Below are 23,258 nucleotides of genomic sequence, written 5' to 3' on the forward strand. Positions count from 1 at the left end.
TACTGCTTGAAGAAGACACAACCTTTGAAGAGAAGTAAACTTTCGTCAATGCACAAATTTTTAAAAGGATAGAAAACACCTGGAAATATTTTTCTTAAGTGATCCACAATTCGACGTAATTTCCAGATCTTGTCATCTCCAGGGTCCTTACTGTTATCAGCAAAATGTAACATTCTAAGTAACACAACATATCTATCTCTCGGCATGATTTGCACAAACATTGGAGTAGACAGTAACTGATCATTGGTCCAATAACTGTTTATTTAGTTTTTTCTCACTTGAGCCATCAGAAAATTTACAGCAAGGAAACAGTAAACTTCATCACTGTTTGTGTTTTTCCAACGTCGCAGTCTTGATTTTTCACTGGCATCATTGCAAAGGTGTTCATAATATAAATGACATTGCTCAGCTATGTAGCTGACAATTTCTTGGCTAAAAAAACTGGGAAGCAGTCGTATACAGTACATAAATCATCTAAATTGACGATTCTGCAACCGGAACCACTGTTATCGAAATTATACACTTTAGGGTCCAAATCAGAGTCTTTCCATCTAAAATCAACTGTTTTGTGTCTCTTGGGAGATTTTTCAGGCATACGCTCAGGCTCTTCTTCGAAATCGGAGAAAGAATCGACGATAACATCAAAATCTGGATCTGCATTTACTGGTTCAACATTTGTTGGTTCACAAATATTTTTTATATTTGTGGTGACAGATTTATCTGCAGCTCGTCATCGTCATTTTCTGTCCACCCATAATCAGCTGGATTGGGCATGATGATGTCCTCGTCGTCACTTTGGTTTAGAATACTCAGCAGCTCATCGTCTGTAAACGGGAGGTAACATCGCGTCATTTTATTCGGTAACGCGGAAACGGCCGCACACAAACTAGGTAATATAGTGATGCCAATGAACTCAGCAGAAAGAGAATTCAGCATTCAATAGTCGTTTAGGTATTTCCTAGTATTCGAACTGCATACTTGCGCAACAATTACCTCCGACTCGCTGGCCCGATTGTCGGCTTTGTGCGTAACTATATGACTGCAATAGGGAACCGCTGTAAGTATTTTTTATAACAAATAGTATATATACATCTGGAGCACCGAAACAATTAGCGTGTATTTACGTCTGGAGCAGTGAAAGGGTTAATTGACTTTTTGGAACCTGGCTCCACAATTACCTGGGACCATTACTGTTTATCACTGGACAAGGTGCAACGTGCCATCAAGACCCACAGACGACAGCGTCAGGGTCAGCCCATCGGACTACAGCATGACAATACCAAACCCCATACAGTCCTTATGATGGACAATAAAACGAGGAAAATGGGTTGGAAAATTATTCCTCATCCTCCCTATAGTCCGGACTTGGCTCTGTCTGATTTTTACCTCTTTGGTCATCTGAACGCCCACCCGATGGTAAAACATTTGATAGGGAGAAAGATCTTGTTTCCTGTGTCAAGCGATGGTGTACAAGTCATCCCCATAATTTTACCAAAGTGCATTTACATCATGGAAAGAACGTTGGGCCAGATGTGTCACAGCTGATGGAGTCTACACTGAGAAGGCTCAATGTATAGCTAAATGTTTCAAGTATGTTCACAAAAAATTTCATTCTCCTCCTGCAAAAAATAAAAAATTAGAGACGACTGTGCAAAACATTTTGAACATCCTCTGTATATAGGGCAGACGGGTACAGCTATTAAAGCCAGATATAAGGAACATATGTTTGGTAATAAAGGGGGAAACTTGCGTAATTGTTCATTTGCTGAACACTTACTTATTTCAGACCATTCTCCAAGGGAATGAAAAGAAACCATAGTTTTCCATAAGGAAATAAAAAGGCTGGAAACTGAATTTATTGCAGGAACTTGAAATTTATAAACATGTTGCTAAGGGGGACGGTAACATTTTGAACAAGCAGTTGCAACTCGCGAGTAAACACATCCTTGATGGATTGAAACTGCTGCTCACGGTCACATAAGACATATATATGATCTTCGCCAATGTTGGTGAACATGCTGTTTTCCTCAAAATATATTTTTTCTACTACTGAGCTCCTAACATTTCATATCACTTGGTTTCATCTTTTGTGGTCTTATCAACACATGTTCATACAGTTCATAAACCACAAAATAGTATTGGTACAGTTTAAGAGAAGATTCTCTTTTTATGTTGTGATGTAACTTTAACCATTCATTATTTCCTTCACCTTTTTGGTAACAGAAGCAAGCTTTGTTACCTGTTATCTTCTGCATACTAACGCTACGTGCAATATCACTGTGCTACATAAATGTATTACAGATTTTATATTTAATGTAAAACTCTAAAATTTTACCATTAGTTAGTGGCCTCCTATAAGAAACTGTCATACTGCTTTAATATAAAATTATGCTCCTTAACACCAGTAAGACACAGTGCTTACACGCGTGTATATAGCACCCACTGCTTTCCCATTTTTCTTATCGCTTAAGCTTTCATAGTGTTAAGTGGAAGTTTATTCCTATAGTGAAGTTGTTTTAGCTTATATTTGCTCTTCTTTAACCATTGCATTTGTAACAGTGATATTTTGTAAACAGATTCTGCATGCTGAATTTATGTACAATATTACTGTCACCAAATGTATAAATAATTTTATATGGAGTGTACACCTGTAAATTTTTATAGTTTTAATGGCCTTGTAGAGGAATTTCCTTACTTACATTATTACAAAATGCTGTTGTTCAACACAATCAAGATGTGGTTCTATGCACATGTATTTAGTGCCCTCTGTAGCCCGATTTTTCCTAGTCGCCTGGGTCTGTATATTTGATATTTGTAGTAGTCGACCTTAGTCTCTGACATAAGGTACATGTAACTTACGCAAATATTTCATCATGTGACGCTTATTACATTTATATTGTTCACAAGAGCCTCTACCTATGGGCATTTACTAATGGATAGTCTTTCTGAAGTACGATACATGTAATCTGGCGCTATCTAAAGCCATGGCTTGCAAAAACTCGTTTCGTCGATTTCATTTACAACAAGAGCCACTTGACTTCATCTAATATATTACAGCATCATGTGATGTAATAAGTGAGTATGTTTACCTCACAACCATTTTTCTATTAATATTTTACTATGTTTACAAAAAAAATTATTTTGTAACTGGTATATACATTTTTAGGGCCAATACTCCTGAAGAAGATATTTTTACAAATATCAAAACCATGGTCAAGGGATAATAAACCTTTATTTGCATCTGGTTGGCTGATTTTTCAGTCTATTCTGAATTACACAGTTGCTGTTTTTCAGTCATGTTTAAGATTTTGAAATACTTTCAAATTAATATGAACATTCTAAGATCTGTCACTGTTCAGAGGGGCCAGAGGGACGCACAGAGATAATTACAGATCATAAAATGATTAGTGCAACCCTGAAAGTGATGAGTCAAATTGTAGAAATTCCTGATTATAATAAATTGTAGCTTGCTAATTGACATTCATGAGCACACACACACGTGTGTGTGTGTGTGTGTGTGTGTGTGTGTGTGAGAGAGAGAGAGAGAGAGAGAGATATTTATGCTTGAATATTACCTATTTGTCAGCTAGCAGCAAAACAGTCCACAAACATCCTGTGATTAGCAGTCCATTCAACAGTTATGAAAACCAGAATAATTTCATTGTATGTCTTCTACATGAATCTCAAACTTTAGTTCAAAACAATCTTTTCAATTACAAGCTATTGACAAAGATTTTCACTACTTACTATTATGTTTGATACAGCACATCTCAGTTACTGTCTATTTATTGGTTTGCTTACCTTATCTGGTAAGGATTGCACCTGATTCAAATGGTTAAAAATACTGTGCATGGCTTCTTTCAACAGGCTGTGATTACTCATGTCACTGCACTTGTAAAGGCAACACAGCTTTCTTGTCCAAGATATCAGGACTTCATTTTCCATTGGTTGTTCCTAAGTAGATCACAGAAAATCTATAATGTGAGACAACTAGAAAGCAGCTGTTGCTACTGCTATGCAGTAAACCTGACACTTCATTAAATGATATAAAAATAAAACCTAAAACTTAACATTCAGTGTGTTTTCTTAATACCAGCTCATTTTAATTATTGTATAGTGTCACATAAATTACCACAGAGAAAGAATTTTTTTGTTACATATGGGGAAAAAGAAATTATGAAAAAGCTGAAGAAATAACATACACCATACACAAAGCTTTATCTGTGAAAATACATGATTAGCTTGTTTAACACCTTATACAGACCTCATCTATTATCATCCAGAAAATAAATTATTTTAATGATACTGATTTCAGATGGGATTTATTTTTTGCAATACAATCTCTACATCATGAGAAACATTCTCAAAAATATTTGTTTCATTGAACTGATTCTGTTTACAAGCAGCCTATCAATATTTGCAATTAGTAGCCATGATGTATGACTGCAGCTACACTTATGCAAGTTACATTCTCATTAATAGGGACAGAGTGTTGGCTCGCATTATATGGTGTTTAGCATTGCAGGCAGAGCTCTGGCCTCATTGCAATTGTGTGTAACCACAAAGAGAAATTCTGGTGTATGGACAATATACAATATCTTTGAAAAAGAAAGTTAGTTGAAAAACGAACAGAATCTTTTATATAATACCCAGATACTAGTTGAAGTTGACTTTAACCTACTGAGTGTAAACTGGGACATCTATGGATTCATTGCAGGAGTTACGGACTGACAGTATTGCTAAGTACTTTTGAACACATTTTCCGAAAACTGTCTTGAGCAGCTGGTTTGGCAGCCCATATGCAATGGAAATATGTTAGACCTTGTAGCTACAGACAGATCAGACCTTATCAGTGGCTTCAGTATAGAGATCATGATGTCATTATAGCAACTATGGTTACTAAAGTCTATAAATCAGTCGAGAAGGCTTGGAGAGTGTTTCTGCCAGAAAGAGCAGACAGGCAGTTGTTAGCATTCCACTTAGACAATGAGGGGCATAGAGGAATTATGGGCCAAGTTTAGACTGATTGTAAACCATGTTCTGGACAAGTATGTGCCTAGTTAAGTGGATTATGGACAGAAAAGGACCACTGTGGTTCAACAACAAAATTCGGAAAACGTTGAGAAAGCAGAGATTGTTGCATTCTTGGTTCAAAAGAGAAAGTGCAAATGGCAACAGGCAAAGGTTAGTAGTGATTCTTGTGTCTGTCAAAAGATCTGTGCACAAATATTTTAGCAAAAGATCTGGCCAAGAACCTGAGAAAATTCTGGTTCTGTAAAATCATTAAGTGGGCCTAAAGCCTCCATCCAGTCATCTTTTGACCAGTCTGGTGTGGCAGAAGAAGAGAAAAATGAAAGCCTGAGTCTTAAATTTCACATTTAAGAGATTGTTCACACAGGAGAATTGTTCAAACATACCATCATTTGACCATCAAACAAGCCCATGTGGATGACATAGTGATAATCATCACTGGCATAGAGAAACAACTGAAAGAATTGAAAACAAATGAGTTGTCAGATCTCGATGGAATCCCAGTTCAGTTTTAGAATGAGTACTCTATGCCACTGGCTGCTTACTTTGCATTTATCACAAGTCTCTCCTCCAGCACGAAGTCCCAAGTCACTGGGAAAAAGTGCAGGTGACTCCTATACACAAAAAGTGTGAAAGAAAGGACTATAGTTCAATTCATTTATCTTGGCGGTTCGCGCATGCCAGCCCAGATGCGGGAGATTGCTGCATTGTCAGTTGTATGCACCAAGAGAAGCAGCGCCATAGTATAGTTCGCAAAGTTACGTTTAGGGGGGAACGCATAGTTTATGAAGTAAAGCCGCCATGGTCGCATTAACCCTTTCCCTGCTACAGAGACGTGCTCCCCGCATTCCGCAATGTGCACGATTTTGTCATCATTGCACTGCTCGCCTGTGCAGACACATGGTGTTTTGACTGCTTTGACACACTTTATCATTCGATTTCACAAAAACTATTTGGCCCAAAAAATTGATTTTTACACATCTTCTTGACTGATACTTTCCCCCCATAAATGACTTACTTTTGTTTCAAAGTTCAACGCAGTTATTGTGCAGCATTAGATGTATTAAACCATTGCATGAAATTTTGAAGAGTTTGCAGAGGTAAAAGTCCATAGCATATACTTTCCGTACAGCAGATTTTAGTTGTCACTAGAAATTTCACAAAATTACATTCAAACGAATAAAATTCATGAAGTAAGACACTTCAATATTGTTTTTAAATAAAGAAAATATTAAGCACTGAACAAGGCTTGAACTCAGAACCTTTTGCTTAGCAGCCATACACTTTAACCATTACACCAACGCCACTCGTCATTCAATATATCTCCCGGAGGACTTTAAAATATCACGCAAAATACCGACAAACACTGTTGGTATGACTATGAATTATTCACGTTTCATCGAAGTACAATAGGAAATAAACAATTACCGCTGTTCTTTATTGCGAAAAAGTGTTTTGTGAGAATGATACAAACACCTTTCCTTGCTATCGCCTGAATTAGGAGGCTTATTGCTTGTTTGGTTTAATTAATTCCAACTGCTCTGAGCACTATGGGACTTAACAGCTATGGTCATCAGTCCCCTAGAACTTAGAACTACTTAAACCTAACTAACCTAAGGACAACACACAACACCCAGTCATCACGAGGCAGAGAAAATCCCTGACCCCGCCGGGAATCAAACCCGGGACCCCATGCTCGGGAAGCGAGAACGCTACCGCGAGACCACGAGCTGTGGACTTTAATTAATTAATAGAATATGAAGCAATTGGTATAAAGAATGCTTTTTCCAAACTTTCTATAAAAGAAAGTCTGCTATCAAGACACTGCTTTTGTTCAATTAGTTTATTTATGACTGAAGGTTTCTAAAACTGAAGGCACTCGTCCGTGCTCTGCACTGCAATCGAGCTCTGGCAACGTCGTTCTCTGTTCATTGGCAGACTGTGTTTTGTGACGTCAGATACGCAGAATGAACCTAAACTCAGCCACCGTCATAAATGACGTGCACTTTAGCATAATCAGAGACCACTATTCTTAACACTGGTTTGTTGCAGAAATCTAGAACATATTCTGAATTTTAATATAGTACATTTCTTAGAGACGGAAAAGCTTATGTCCATGAATCGACAAGGATTTCAGAAAACCTCTACACAGACTGTTAACGAAGGTAAGAGCCTATGGAATAGGTTCCCAGATATGTGAGTGGTTCGAAGACTTCTTTAGCAATGGATCCCAGTATGTTGGCCTCAACAGTGAGTGCTTTTCAGAAATGAGGGTATCATCAGGAGTGGTCCAGTGAGCAGTGTGATAGAGCTGCTATTATTTCCTATATACATAATGAACTGCAGACAGGGTGGCCTACAGTCTGTGGTTTTTTGCTGATGATGCTGTGGTGTGCAGGAAGGTGTCGAAGTTGAGTGATTGTAGAATGTTAAAAGATGACATAGAAAAAATTTCTAGTTGGTGTGATCAATGGCAGCTAGTTCTAAATTTAGAAAAATGTAAGGTTAATGTGGAGGAGTAGGAAAGACAAATCCATAGTGTTCAGATACAGCATTTGTAGTATCCTGCTTGACACAGTCATATGATTTAAATATTCGGCTGTAACATTACAAAGCGATCTGAAGTGGAGTGAGCATGTGAGGATTGTGGTATGGAAGGCGAATAGTTGACTTCAGTATATTGGAAGAATTTTAGGACGCTAGTGTGACCTGTTCTTGAGTACTGCTTGAGTGTTTGGGATCTGCCCCAGGTCAGATTAAAGACATGGAACCTCAGAAGGGAGGTGCTACATTTGTTACCAGTAAGTTCTAACAACATGCAAACAATATGTGGCTGCTCTGGGAACTCAAATGGGAAACCCTTTAGGAACACTATTGAGATAATTTAGAGAACTGGCATTTGAAGATGACGGCAGGACAATTCTACTGCTGCCAACATATATTTTTCATAAGGACCCTGAAGATGAGTTATAACTAATTAGAGCTCCTACGAAAGCATACAGTCATTTTTCCCTCACTCTATTTGCAAGTGGAACAGGAAAGGAAATTGTGGTGTCACCGCCAGACACCACACTTGCTAGGTGGTAGCTTTAAATCAGCCGCGGTCCATTAGTACATGTCGGACCTGCGTGTCGCCACTGTCAGTGATCGCAGACCGAGCGCCACCACACGGCAGGTCTCGAGAGACTTACTAGCACTCGCCCCAGTTGTACGGACGACGTAGCTAGCGATGCACACTGACGAAGCCTCGCTCATTTGCAGAGCAGATAGTTAGAATAGCCTTCAGCTAAGTCAATGGCTACGACCTAGCAAGGCTCCATTAGCCTTACATAGCTTGTATCTAAAGAGTCTCACTTGTATCGTCAAGAGCGATGTACCACAAGGATGGTTTAAAGTTAAGTATTCCAGGAGCTACGTACTTTTCTTTATAGCATTCATTACGTATCCTGTTTCAGACCTCACGCCATCCTTCGTGAGCTTATAGCGTGCATTTCGGTCTCCTCAAATCACACTGTGTCGGCACTTCTGTCGACACATCATATGGCGACGAGACAATAGAGTTTGTATTAATTTACTTGTGTCATGGCTTCGCCACATTCTCCAGATGTACTGTCCGAATTTTATTGCTTGCAGAATCAGCAGACGCAGGCCTTATTGGATGCCCTTGGACAGCTCGTCCAGGGTCAACGTGCAATGCAAAACGATGCGGCAGCCGCCGCTTCACCGCTATCGCAGCCACAACATGCTGTTGCACCCCCGTTCCGGCCATTTGACCCGGCGATGGAAACCTGGACGGAGTGGTCCCGCCAATTTGGATTCCATCTCACCGCCTACAGAATTCAAGGTAACGAGCGGCAGCCTCACTTATTATCTTGTGTCGGCGTGCAGACGTACCGCGTGATAGTGAAATTGTTTCCTCGACGCGACGTAGCAACTCTGTCCTACGAAGAAATTTTGTCGGCATTAGATGCCTATTTCAAAGAAACAGTCAATGTCGTTGCAAAAAGGTATACATTCTTTCGTACAAAACGTACGGCCGGTCAGACTAATAGGGAGTGGGTTGCAACATTGCAAGGCCTTACTAGGGATTGTGCTTTTGAGTGTGAATGTGGCCTCCCTTATTCAGATCCAATGGTACGTGATGCAATTGCACAGAACGTTTCTGATGTTCGTATACGGGAACAGATTTTGAAACTAGTAAATCCCTCCCTTCAACAAGTGATAGACATATTGGATAGGCAAGACACACTTGACTTTGCTGAAGCATCATTTGCAACTTCGCCAGCTGTGTGTCACATTAACCGGCCCGCCGGGCGCACTGCACGGAACGCTAAACAGCCCTCGCACCCGTCTGCGCAGCTGCGGCCTCGCTCTCAAACACGTGTGCTGCGTAAGCGAGCAACGGCAGTGAAATCATGCCCGCTGTGTACAACTAGACATTCGCGTGACAATTGCCCGTCACGCCAAGCTGTTTGCTTTTACTGTAATAAGAAAGGACATGTTCAAAGTGTTTGCCAGAAAAATCTCAGATCAGACAATCACAACCATTCCAGGCCCTTTGCTTCGTGCCGGAATCGAACCACGACTAATCAGGCTCGTGGACCTTCGCCCATGGACATTCATGTAGTTAATTCCACACCGTCCAGTGCCACTTTCTCTAACGGTGAGTATGTTTGTCCCACAAAAAGTGTGCGTCGACGTCGCCGGAAATCTCGTCAGGTCGCAAGTGCTTCTGTACCTGTATCAGTTCAAATTGCATGCGACAGTCGCTCTTGTCGTCAGCAGGACAATAAACTTTTTGTAGACTTGGACCTTGAAGGCAAAGTGATCCCATTCCAGCACGATACCGGAGCTGCAGTTTCCTTAATCAATCACGACACGTACAAACAACTGGGCAAACCTCCGTTGCGTGCCGCTAAGGTTCAGTTACATAGTTATTCAGGACAGCAGATCCCTGTGTTCGGACAGTGCACTCTTCTTGCAACATACAAGGGACAAACAAAACTTGTGTCATTTTACGTACTTCGTTCTTCTGCAGTGAACTTGTTTGGTTTAGATTATTTCAGTTGTTTAACTTGTCAATAGTCAATCAGGTCCTATCAGTGAATCAGACTGTGCCTTCCGCCAGTGTTTCTCGTCTATGTGAAGAATTTGCAGACATTTTTGCACCGGGCCTTGGTTGCGCTACGAACTATGCAGCACATTTGGAACTGAAAGTAAACGCGCAACCGAAATTTTTCAGAGCGCGCAATGTTCCCCACGCATTGCGTGATGAGGTCGCCAGAACATTACACGATTTAGAATCACAAGGTGTAATTGAACGTGTGCAGGCTTCTCTCTGGGCCTCACCATTAGTAATTTTGCCAAAACCTTCCGGCAAACTGAGACTTTGTGTGGACTTCAAGGCCACTGTGAATCCACAACTAGTGATTGCCACTTATCCTTTACCCTGCCCCAAAGATCTTTTTGATAAACTGTGCCCGGGTAAATACTTTTCGAAGTTGGACCTAGCAGATGCGTACTTGCAAATACCAGTGGACGAGGAATCTCAGCGCTTCTTGGTGGTTAACACGCATCTTGGTTTGTACCGATTCAAAAGACTGCCATTCGGGTGCGCATCCGCCCCTGCATTGTTTCAGCAGTATCTACAAACTGTTTGTGCGTCGGTCCCTACTGCAGCAAACTATCTGGACGATATTGTGATCTCCGGAAAGACAGAAGACGAACATTTAGCCAACCTACGCACATTATTTCAGGTCTTGCGACAAAATGGTCTTCGCTTGCGAAAGGACAAATGTGTGTTTTTTGCTCGTGACTTACCATATCTGGGACATGTAATCAATGCCCAAGGCATACATCCGAGTCCACAGCATCTCTGTGCCATACAAGACTTGCCTTCACCGCAGAATTTGAAGCAGCTACAGAGTGTGTTGGGAAAAATTAACTATTATCATACCTTTCTCCCCCATGCCTGTTCCATTTCAGCTCCGCTTCATCGCTTACGCCGTAAAGGTGTTCCGTTTGTCTGGACGACGGAATGCGAACGCGCCTTTCGCCAGTTGAAATCGGCGTTGCTTTCAAATACTTGCCTTACGCCATTCGACCCCCAGAAACCCCTTTTGTTGATGGTAGATGCATCGGATTTCGGGATCGGTGCTGTGCTTGCACACAAAGATGGCTCGCAGGATCGCCCTATTGCCTTTGCATCCAAATTGCTCTCGTCTGTGCAAAGAAATTATTCACAGATCGAGAAAGAAACTTTGGCTCTCGTATTTGGTGTTACCAAGTTCCACGATTTCTTGTATGGTCGTCACTTTACCATCATCACAGACCACAAACCTTTGACGTCGCTTTTTCATCCGAACAAGCCTGTACCTCCACGTACAGCACAGAAATTCATTCGCTGGTCTATTTTCCTCTCGCAGTACCGCTACGATATCTTGTATCGGTCCACTGCTAAGCACAGAAACACCGATGCGTTGTCCCGTTTGCCTGTTGCTGAGGATAAAGCATGCAATTCTTCCGAACTTGCTTGCATGTTCATTGATGCGGAAACCGATGACGCGGTCGAATCGTTTCCGATTGATTTTCGTCGTGTAGCTACAGCCACAGCTGCTGACCCTGTCCTTGCTACCGTTTTGCGTTTTGTTGCTACGCAATGGCCCTTGTCAAAGTCATGGATCGAGGATCCGTTGGTTTGCCGATTTTTTGCTCACAAGGAGAGACTTTTTGTACGACGTGGTGTTTTGTTGTTGCGTTCTGATAATGATCAGTCCAGAGTCGTGGTCCCACGTTCGTTACAGTCCTCTGTCTTACGGCTTCAGCACCAAGGAAATTGGGGTATAGTGCGAACGAAACAACTTGCTCGTCAGCACTGTACTTGGTTCGGAATCGATGCTGCGATTACGCGTATGTGCTCTTCTTGCATGGCGTGTGCTGAACGACAATCCGCACCGCCTCGGGAATTCTTTGCATGGCCGAAAGCCACTTCCCCTTGGCAACGCTTGCACATCGATTTTGATGGTCCGTTCTGGAATGCTCGATGGTTGGTTGTGGTCGATGCTTTCAGTAATTTTCCTTTTGTTGTCAGGATGTCTTCCACAACATCTTCTGCCACCATCCAAGCGTTATCCGCTATTTTTTGCATTGAAGGTCTTCCACAGACTATTGTTTCCGACAATGGCCCACAATTCATGTCCGCAGAATTTCAGTCATTCTGCACGGCCAATGGTATTCAACATCTGACATCCGCGCCGTTTGCGCCTCAGTCAAACGGTGCCGCTGAACGATTGGTCCGGACTTTCAAGTCACAGATTTTGAAGTTCAAAGAGTCGCATTCTCGGGAGGACGCGTTGTTGCTCTTCTTGTCTTTGTATCGCTCTCAGCCCCGAGACGGTCGCTCACCGGCAGAGTTGCTCCACGGTCGTCCTCATCGAACCTTGATGTCTTTGCTGCATCCGCCGCATCAGGTTCCTGTGCAGCAGCAGACGCCTGCTTTTGCTCCAGGCGACGTTGTATTCTATCGCAGCTATCGAGGTTCACGGCGTTGGCTCGCAGGGCGCATTCTTCGCTGCCTTGGCCGCGCGATGTATTTGGTTTTGGGGGCCTCTGGTGAGGTGCGTCGGCATCTCACTCAGCTGCGCCTCTGTCGTCGCCTGTGTTCTGCTGCTCCCCGTCTGCTTTCAGCGACGGTGCCGTCTGGTCAGCACCTTGGGGACCCATCTACTGGCTCGCCTCATCCCCAGGTGTTACTGACGCTGCCTTCCATTTTGCCTCATGGCGACGCGCCGCCGCCTGTTCTCCCGCCGGCGCCGCCCGCAGTGGACGCGTCGCTGCTGCCGCCGGGCGCCTCCCTGGGTCACGCGCCGCCGATCGCTTCCCGTGACCAGCTGTCCTCCGCCATGGAACTCTTGCCCGCTCCGGACCACATGGCGTCTTCGCGCGTCGGGTGCCCCGACGCAATGGAGGTCGACCCTTCGGCCCCTACTGTCTCTCTACGGGCGCATACACCGCATGTTGACGTGCACCCTGGACTAGGTTTTCAGGCGTTTCCTAGCTCCCCTCGGACCGAATGGCAGGGTGCGGGTGGCACAGCCTCGCCTGTTGTTAGGCTCCCCACCTCATCGCATATGTCAACATGGGGTCCTCCCCACGGCGGGCGGAAGCCTTATAACACGACCGTTCGCCGATTTGCGGGGGAGGAATGTGGTGTCACCGCCAGACACCACACTTGCTAGGTGGTAGCTTTAAATCGGCCGCAGTCCATTAGTACATGTCGGACCCGCGTGTCGCCACTGTCAGTGATCGCAGACTGAGCGCCACCACACGGCAGGTCTCGAGAGACTTACTAGCACTCGCCCCAGTTGTACGGACGACGTAGCTAGCGATGCACACTGACGAAGCCTCGCTCATTTGCAGAGCAGATAGTTAGAATAGCCTTCAGCTAAGTCAATGGCTACGACCTAGCAAGGCTCCATTAGCCTTACATAGCTTGTATCTAAAGAGTCTCACTTGTATCGTCAAGAGCGATGTACCACAAGGATGGATAAAAGTTAAGTATTCCAGGAGCTACGTACTTTTCTTTATAGCATTCATTACGTATCCTGTTTCAGACCTCACGCCATCCTTCGTGAGCTTATAGCGTGCATTTCGGTCTCCTCAAATCACACTGTGTCGGCACTTCTGTCGACACATCAGAAATAACTAGTAGAGATATAGTGTACCCTCCACCATACACCATGTGTGGCTTGTGGAGTATGTATGTAGATGTAGTACTCCCATTTCTCAGGACAATCGGATCCTGAAAAAGCTGAGCATGAAATAGGGAAACAGACCTAGAGTACAGGAGAGTCATTTTTAAGGATGGCTGTCATCCAACATGATACCCACTGGCCATCATCACCTCACAACGGGAGGAACTACTCATTATGAATATTAGAGAAGACACAAGTCTATACTCCACACTCAGGAGGATCTGTTTAGACCAAGGTGCTCCAACCTATTTCTGTGATAGATTGGGAACAGTGGATGGGCTTAAGGAGATAGTGCACACAATATCTCCATCAGAGGAGATAAAGCTGTTGGGTAAGACAGCAGCTGAGCTTTTCAAGACTGCATAAATATAAATCTGGATGCCAAAACTTCTTAAGGATGTTACTCCAAAGACTATGGTTTAGAAGTATGGTTGCAAGACCAGAAGGTCTTGACATTGGACTGGAGGTTAACTGACCGGAAGGTTGTATCTGATGGCCAAACCATTGTGGTGAAAGTCAGAGAGGAAACCCTGATAGCAATGTGAGAACAGAACCTGAAACTGCATTCAGAGTTCTCTCAACGTCATTAAGGGTATTGGGAGCAGCCATGGTGGCTCTCTGGCAGCTGGATGAATTGCAGATACATCTACATATACATATATACAAATACTCTGGAAGCCATTGTACGGTACATGACGGAGGGTACCCTGTACAATAGTCTACAAGCCACCATATGGTGTGTGGCAGTGGGTACCCTGTTCCACAACTTGTCATTTCATTTCCTTTCCTGTTCCACTCGCAAATACAGTAAGGGAAAAACGACAGTCTGTATGCCTCCGTATGAGCCCTTATTTCTCATATCTTAGCTTCATGGTCCTTATGTTGGTGACAGAAGAATCATTTGGCTGTCAACTTCAAATGCCAATTCCCTAAATTTTCTCAATAGCATTTCTTGAAAAGAACGTCGCCTTCCCTCCAGGGATTCCCATTTGAGTTCCAGAAGCATCTCCATAACACTTTTACATGTTGCCTGAACTTACTGGTAACAAATCTAGCAGTCCACCTCTGAATTGCTTCAATATCTTCCTTCAATCTGACCTTATGCGAACGTATTTTGATTCATTTGATAGCTCCCGACCACAAAAATCCGTTTTGTTATCATTTAACGTGAGAGCAATAAACGAAGAGGAAACAACAAAATCACTGAACGTAAACACAGGTTACATGGAGAAGACCCACCTCCCCACCACGACTCGCACAGCTCTGTGCATCAGCCCCGGTCTACGATATTTCTGAACCGGGCAATATTAAGTAGTGGCACCCAGCCACACTTCCGTAACAAGAAGCAGGAAAAGGTATTACTCAACTGCGCATGCGCAAGAGCCCGCCTGCAACTGCTCAAACGAATCTAATTTAAACAGTTGTCACGTCACGCTCATCGGAGGCAGTTTGTTGTTATAAAGCATTGCATAGTGTTCCTAAAGCCTTTGACACACTTTACTGTTGACAGACGCTTGTATGAGCACTGTTTTGTTGTTGTATATGGTGAGTTTCCTTTGGGTGAACTTAAGTTTTATTTCCGATTCCCCCCCCCCCCCCCCCCGTTCATGTTTTGTTGCTGCAGTATCATTCTGCAGTAGCGGGATACAATAATATCTTTTGTTAGAGAATTGGTTCTTGTCAGTCAAAATAACAAATATTTAACTGAAAACTAAAACAATGAAAAATTCCCAGAATTCTAAAAAATTCCCGGGTTTTTCCTGGATGGAAAAATTCCTGGGTTTTTCCCGGATCTCCTGGTTGTCCCAGATCATATACACCCTGCAATAGAAACAATATTTTCGCCAACTGCAATGAACACTTGCCCTCCTAGGGCCTCTAATATGTCTTTCCGAGATATGTTTCATGACTTGCTAAATATCTCAGAGCTTTCCACTTCAGGTTTCAGCCAGCTCTTGGTCCCAAGAATAATCTTGAGTGCAAAAATCTTATGGAGGGCAGTAAATTTGGGAAATTTATTATGAATACTTTGACAGTTTGCTGATAAAACTGTGATAGTCGAAGTGTCTTTATTCTGAATGCCGTTTGAGTTCCATTGCTGATATCAACTAGTGAGTGAATCTCAAACTACTGCACAGTCTAAAAAAACCCTCATGTTTGCTCTATAAGTACTCTGCTACCCGAGTAGCTGCTTCCTTTGTGTAGTACAGCCCCGACCTATCAAGGGGAGACCTACAAATCCCCGCACTATAACGAAGGTCTAGAAATCTGCAGCCAAGATTGTCACAGAGTCGACAAAGCCTTTGTTTCAGAACCTCCACTCGGTTCCAAACCAATGACCCCAATCAACTCCAGGAATGATGTTGTAAAATGTGAGCTCTACCTGCACCCTGCATGCGAGGCCAGCAGTCTTCACCACCTCCGACAGCCACCTGTACGAACTGAGGATCGCCACAACAGGTGTCCTTGGTGCTGACATGAGGCACAACTTGCAGACAGCTACATCCTACATGCTTGATAGCCACAGGCAAGGCTGCCTCCACATCTCAGATGAGACCCCTCCCCTGGCAGACATACTGGCACTGGCAGCACATTGGCTTTCTTTCCAGCCCTGAATGCTATCTGCCTCAGGGGCTACATAATGCACCTAACATTGGAGCTCCCAATAACTAGTAAACCCCTTCCCCTGTGTGCCTGCTCGGACCCTGCTGAAGGAGCGGCCACCTGTCCACTCACACGGAGAACAGGTGAGGTCAGGCAGCCAATCTACACATTGGCTCTCTGCCTCAAGCGACGCCGACACATTACCATCTGCCACTCGCTCTACTGTGAGAGCAGATCCACCAGTTTGGGTGCACTAGGAGGTGCCTCAGGAGCAGAGCCCGTGGGCAAAATAAGTGACACCTGAGGTGCCCCATGTGATGAACCCAATTCTCCACCACCACTACACCCCGAGGCAGCAGCCTGAAGGTAACTGACCATAGCCAAAAGCACAGTCAGCCGTTAGCAAACTGCGGCCAGCTCTTCCTGCATCATGCACACATCCTAGCAAGACTAACTGAAGAAGTGAACTATAAAAGCAGACAATCCTAGACATGTAACTTGCTACCCTCATGATATGTCACCAATGGACACTGATGCATTAATGAGCTACATAGCTGGCTCATCAGTGAGCAACTATTGTGCTACAGACTGAATGAATTTACACATACAAAAACACAAGATTAAACGTCTTAAACAGACAAACATGCATGAAATTTAATAAATATAATACATGGAAAGCATAGAAAAAGACACACTTAACTTGCAGATCTGTAGACATAAATCAGCCGAGAGCTGGAGTCTGACTGACTGGCTTACTAAACGAATGGATGGTTGCTTTCAAAACAAAACAAACGAGCAACTACTGCATTACTGACTGAATGAATTTACATGTCCAGAACCGTGAGATTAAACCTCTTAAACAGAGAAACATGTATGAAATTTAATAAATATACTAGATGGAAAATACAGAAAAAGATAAACACTTAACTTGCTGCACTGTAGACTATATCAGCTGAAGCCATGTTTTAAGAGAGGTTCTGAAATTCTGAGCTTGAAAATGGGACAGATTCAAAACATGAAAAAACTAATGACTGGCCATGAGAACTTAAGAAACTCTTACACTAATTTGTATAGAGAAAGAAGTGCCTAAGTGTAAAGAATGTAGCAAGGGGGCGAAACTGCACCACATGTAACTTAAAATTGAAATGTTGGAGCCAAAAGACACAGAATATTCATGTCATTAATACCTGAAGAATTTGTGTCTACTAAAGATCTAGCGAAGGGTCTCCTACTCTTTAAGGATACTGGCAGGCTTTACTAGAATCACAGAGAGGAACTGCACAATAAATTCAGTTTCACTGCAGGCAACAGCAGGCTAAGACCACTGTTGTTTTGGATCCTTGTGCAAATCTAATCAAATCAAGATAGCATCAGCTGCTGCTACTTTGCTGAAGCAGCGCACGGCCACCCATGTACTCGCACTGCCAAAGGTAAGCACACTGCTGAGTGTTATATTAAGGTGACAACTGCAGTCTGAGAGACTATGCACACTACTGAGACACTGCCACCAACTTCTGAACAAGCACCTTACAGTATAAAAGAATGTTATTGCTAAATGAGCTCTCCTGATTCTGCCACTGCCCTGGCGCTGATAGTATGCAACTCACTGTCCTGCACATGCCATCCTCAAGCAGTTAATGACAGTCCGGTCACTTAATGGTGCTTTACCCCAAGCAGCATTACACTTAATGCCAGAAAAAAGCCAGTGACAGTGAGTGATGCCATGGGACAGCAATCAGCATCAATCATCTCAATGTGGCAAGTCTGCAGCTCATGGTCTAGTGGCTAGCATTGCTGGTTCTTGATCACGGGGTCCCAGGTTCGATTTCCAGCCGGGTTGGGAATTTTCTCTGCCCGGGGACAGGGTGTTTGTGTTGTCCTCATCATTTCAGTTGAGCGCCTCACAAACCAAACATCACCATCATCATCATCAATGTGGTGAGTAAGAACGAACTCTTTTTGACATTGTACAGGTGCTGATGAACACGCAGCTGAGCGCCCCACAAACCAAACATCACCATCATCTTCATCAATGTGGTGAGTAAGAACGAACTCTTTTTGACATTTTTCCATGTGATTATGTTGGTAATATCTAAATGCCTGTATTGCAGGGCTGCTTGGAAGGTGCTACTGGTGATAACAGACTCAGTCAGGAACTTAAGTGACTTTAGGTGGAACACAAAAGAAACATATGGATGTTTGCTCCCAGTAAGGCGTGGACAGTGTAACTTGGTGGAACACAGTGCTCTGTGTCCCAAATTTACATCAGTGATCTATTTTGAATGTAGAATGGCTGGGCTTTATGGTACAGAACATAGGGAATGCGCAAAGTTCGCACTCAGGCATAATTACTAGAAGTGCCTGTAGTAGAAGGTATAACAGTATTATTGCTATTAAGTTCTTTCCTATTGTATTTTTCCCAGTGTTGTAAACACTGACTAGAAAATGAACAAACCAGCAATATACAACGCAACTTTGATTTTACATCATCCGATTTTACATTTTTTAAAAATTTTATACCACAAAAGTGTAGCCCTTGTGAAAACCCATAAGGTCAATGCTAAAAACTTCCCAATTTTATGTTTCTTCCTAATAAGGTTTACCTCAATACTATGTTCTTACTTGAGGTCTCACTTGAATTCGTCTGTTTTCTTCCTATTGACATTTGATGTGACTGAACAAATTATAAGTGTCACAAAAGACAGACGGTTCACACTGCAGGTAGTGGCGGAGGTAAGAGAATATTTCAGGCCACTGCAAAAAGTAGATATATGAGAGAGGAAATGCTGACATTAACCACAATCAACATTGCCAACACAACCTTCAACATTTGACTTCACTGCACAATTGTGATACAGCTACTGCTAGGTTGCTCAGTCTTGTCTTTTTGCACATATTTCCAATGCACTGTATTCAGCAACAATGTCGATAGGCAGTCCTTTAAATTCATTCAATGAGTCTCAAAGAACATGCTCGATCAGAATCAAGGAAACATCGGCCATTTCTGCCTAATGAGCTCTTATTAGCTTGTGACTTGTTATGTCACCCAACAGCCAATGCAGCCACCACGCAACACTAACACATATAAAATAAGATTGCCTGCTGGATGTGGAGAGAGGGGGACTGGCCCTTAAATGACGGGAGTGCAGGTAGGGATGAAAACATTTGTGAGTGCTGAAAATTTACTTTTTGTCCAGATCATGTCCTATGGCAGAGATGTTACAAAGAAATAGAACAACGGTTTTGCGAGAGCACATTTTGACTTTCGTGCTCAAATCTGATATAATACAGTTGCAACAACTACATACACTATTCATGTATATACATTGCACCACACATTGTATGTCATATGCATTGGCAGGATTGAAAGAAGGCATGAAGAGAAACTGTAGCACCCAGCTTTCTTTTAAATTTACATTTTACACAAGGTACAGAAATTCACTGAGCCAACCTCTAATAAGCTTGTAACGTCAATTAGGGAAGTAAACTCATTTTTTCACGTCTCTGTTTCTCTCATCGAGCCTAAAATAAAACTCTGTGGGGATGCACACACACATCTCTGTACCAGACAAACCCACTCTGTTTACCTCACTATGTAATAAGTTAATAGACCTTAGGCTATGAAGCATCTGAAATTCCTAAAGTACTGGATTATATAGTTTAAACAGGCACAGAAGCTGTAAATCAAAGTTGGCAGGAGAATTTCATTCTTCTCCTACTAGGTATCAATTTTACCAACAGTCATAGCGTCAACTGACATAACCAAATTGCGCATCCCCAAAATTTAAGAACTTTATGTCGTATAATTGGGTAAAAAGTGGGTTCTGCCACTAGTAGTTCAGTAGGGTACGTAATTGAAAAGCTGTACAATGTAATTGATCTATTTCCCTTGATCCATTTCTCAACATATTACTGCCACAAATTATACATTAAAACACATAGTTTTGAGGGTTCCTTCATTTTACATTCACTCTGAAAATAGCAAAAGGTGAAACAAACTGAAAACTGGAACAAGGTGTATATGCTGACAAGGAAAAAGAATTCCCCAATTTTTTTCTGGATTTCCCTGTTAAAAATACACACTTTCTCCTGGCTGAAAACAGACTTTTTCCATATTAAGTGACAGTATATTTTCCCTTGGAACTGTAAAACTTATCAGTCATTTGAATGGTTATGGTTTTATACATAGGCATAGAATTTCCCAGCACTTTAGAAAATGAAACTAAGGGAAAAAACACGTTTTGGAAAGATCTTTGATGTGCAGCAACATGTACGCTGTATATTCTCATATTACAAAAGTATAAATTCGAATTCCACCAGAAACCACATGTTACTTTCTGAAGCATTGAAATCAAGATTGTGATGCGCTTTTGTAAGCCAGCTATAGCTCATGTCACGTGAACTCGCCAGCCGCTAACAGTGGATATTTGGAGCATAGGACATGTGATGTAGCCAGCCAACAGCAAGCAGTGCGAACACACAAACAGGGAAAAGTTAATCATTTAAATTATTATACAGTGTTGCTTCGAGGAAAGCAAAGCTTTCACATATAATATTGGTCTCTTAAGGTTAATAAAGCTGCAAGAGAAGCTGAACATACACATATAACGTTGATCTTTTTTGCGTCTGTTACACTTTAAGATATATCACCCAAATGTGCCACTAAAATTTTTAATAACAACATAAATGTCTGATCTTCTGGGCTCAAAATTCTTCTAAATGGCTTGTCATCAAAGAGTTGATTTTTGAATGAAAGTCAAATGTTCATCGTACATTCTCGCACATAGTTCAGCTTGCGTGAATGAAAATTTACTTCGAAAGTAACGCTTTTCAAACCATCATTCGCAATATTTTCCCGTGACCTGTTAGAAATAGGTTCATTTCAGCAGTTGGTAGAGAGTGCCAGATAACAGGTGCCACTGCACTTGTGCAGATACAATGACATAGGAAGGCCATATGTTTGTACGTGTAAAACATTAAAAGATCTTACATTATGTCATAAAAGAAACTAGACATCAGAGGATACTCCAAGAGCATCAGAATTTTGTGAACCATACTAAAATGTGCACATTTAATGTGCATACTTAAAGTGCACATTCGTATGTCCAGATTCACAATGAAGCAGACCTCGACCTGATATTAAGCTTTTCAGTGTGATTTTCGGGCTGTAAATTTTCTTGGAGTACCAGCACTGTATTACCTCATATTTGGTTCTTTATTACGTCATAATGGCATGTGTGCTAGAACATGAAATCATGCACTTGAAATTCAGTGAACAGTTGAAACTAGCCAATAGTGTGGAATTAAAAACTTCATTTCAAATACATTGAATGCCTCAGTGGAATTGATAAATAAAAGCGAAATTTCTTTAGCAAACTTACAAAAATAACTTCATTGTTCTGCAAGGCGATTAATACCTGACTGTCAGAAAGGTGGAAATAAAATAAAATCTGAAACTAATAACATATTTTACCCTCCCATAATTAAGTTAACATATTTTAATTCACTTGATAGCTCCTGGCTGCAGAAATCCATTTTGTTTTAATCTACATCTACATCATACTCTGCAAGCCACCTAATGATGTGTGGCAGAGGGTACTTTCGGTACCATTATCTGATCCCTCCAACCCTGTTCCACTCGCGAATAGTGCGTGGGAAGAATGATTGTCGGTAAGAGTTTGTTTAGCATCTCCATAATACTTTCTCACCAGCTAAACGATCCTGTGTCGAAATGCGGCACCCTTCGTTGGATCTTCTCTATCAGTCCTACTTGATAGGGATCCCAGACAGGTCGACAATACTCGAGAATCAGGTGAACAAGCGCCTTATAAGCCACTTCTTTCGTGGATGAGTTACATTTCCTTAAGATTCTTCCGATGAATCTGAGTCTTGTGTCTGCTTTTCCCACTAATGTTTCATTTGGTCATTCCACTTAAGGTTGCTTTGGATAGTTACGCCTAGACATTTTTTGGCAAATACTGTCTCCATCTGTTTGTCAACATCATTGACTCGCAAGTCGCCGAAGTGGCGTCAACTAAAAAGGACTTGCAATACGGCGGCCGAACTTCCCCGCATGGGGCCTCCCGGCCAACAATGCCATACAATCATTTCATCAATAGTGTAGCTGTACAGTAATGGATTTCTTTACCTATTTATGTTTCATTTGACATGAGAGCAGTAAACGAAGAGAAAATAGCAAAATCACTTTTTAGCACCCATCTTTCTGCAGAGTCTGATACATAAAACATATGTGTTCAAGGATAGGTAAGACATGTTATTTGGTCTTAAGTGCGCCAAAGTGCAGTGCCATGCCTCTTCACATAGCACTCTTCTATCACATGTCACTGTTTTTCACTCTGTGGAATTGAAAAGTGTATATAAAACTTGCAATTTCTTCAATACTTAGCTCCTCACATATTTTCTCTCTAATCTTGCTACAGCTTTACATGGCATGCTTTCCTTTCTGTGAAAGAATCTATAACCTCATCGAAGTTCATCAAACGTGTTGATACATGAAAAATCGAAATGTCGCTGTCTAATACTGAAAAAGCTGTTAATACAAATAGTACCCAAGACTGGTGTGGTTTCTCAATATTGTTACATCTATTTTGTCACTGTCTGCTAGATAAAACAAAATAGGCCTTTCTAATATTCCAGCAGTTGTAACACATACCAAATAAACGAGACTGTTTTGGCACAACTGGTCATTTTTATAACACGACAGACTATAATTCACAAAGTACCAATATCAAACGCCTATTAGGCCTACTACAATCAAAAAGCTTTATGTTAGGAAATAGTTTCACATTTCATTCATACGCTCCAGTTTCTCAAGCATAAGATCGAAATTTTGAATCGTCATATTCTTCC

At 42.1% G+C, this 23,258-nt stretch overlaps 1 protein-coding gene across 1 annotated transcript in view; it reads right to left on the minus strand.

Annotated features, from left to right (window-relative positions):
- The window catches only part of LOC126195688 (cohesin subunit SA-2-like), a 357,264-nt gene that overhangs the window by 182,818 nt on the left and 151,188 nt on the right, over nucleotides 1-23,258 (minus strand). Inside the window, exon 9 of the mRNA XM_049934316.1 lies at nucleotides 3,802-3,954. Within this exon, the coding sequence (XP_049790273.1) occupies nucleotides 3,802-3,954 (153 nt within the window). The remainder of the gene's footprint in view (nucleotides 1-3,801; nucleotides 3,955-23,258) is intronic.

This window comes from Schistocerca nitens, chromosome 7 (assembly GCF_023898315.1).
Source record: "Schistocerca nitens isolate TAMUIC-IGC-003100 chromosome 7, iqSchNite1.1, whole genome shotgun sequence".
NCBI classification, from domain to species: domain Eukaryota; kingdom Metazoa; phylum Arthropoda; class Insecta; order Orthoptera; family Acrididae; genus Schistocerca; species Schistocerca nitens.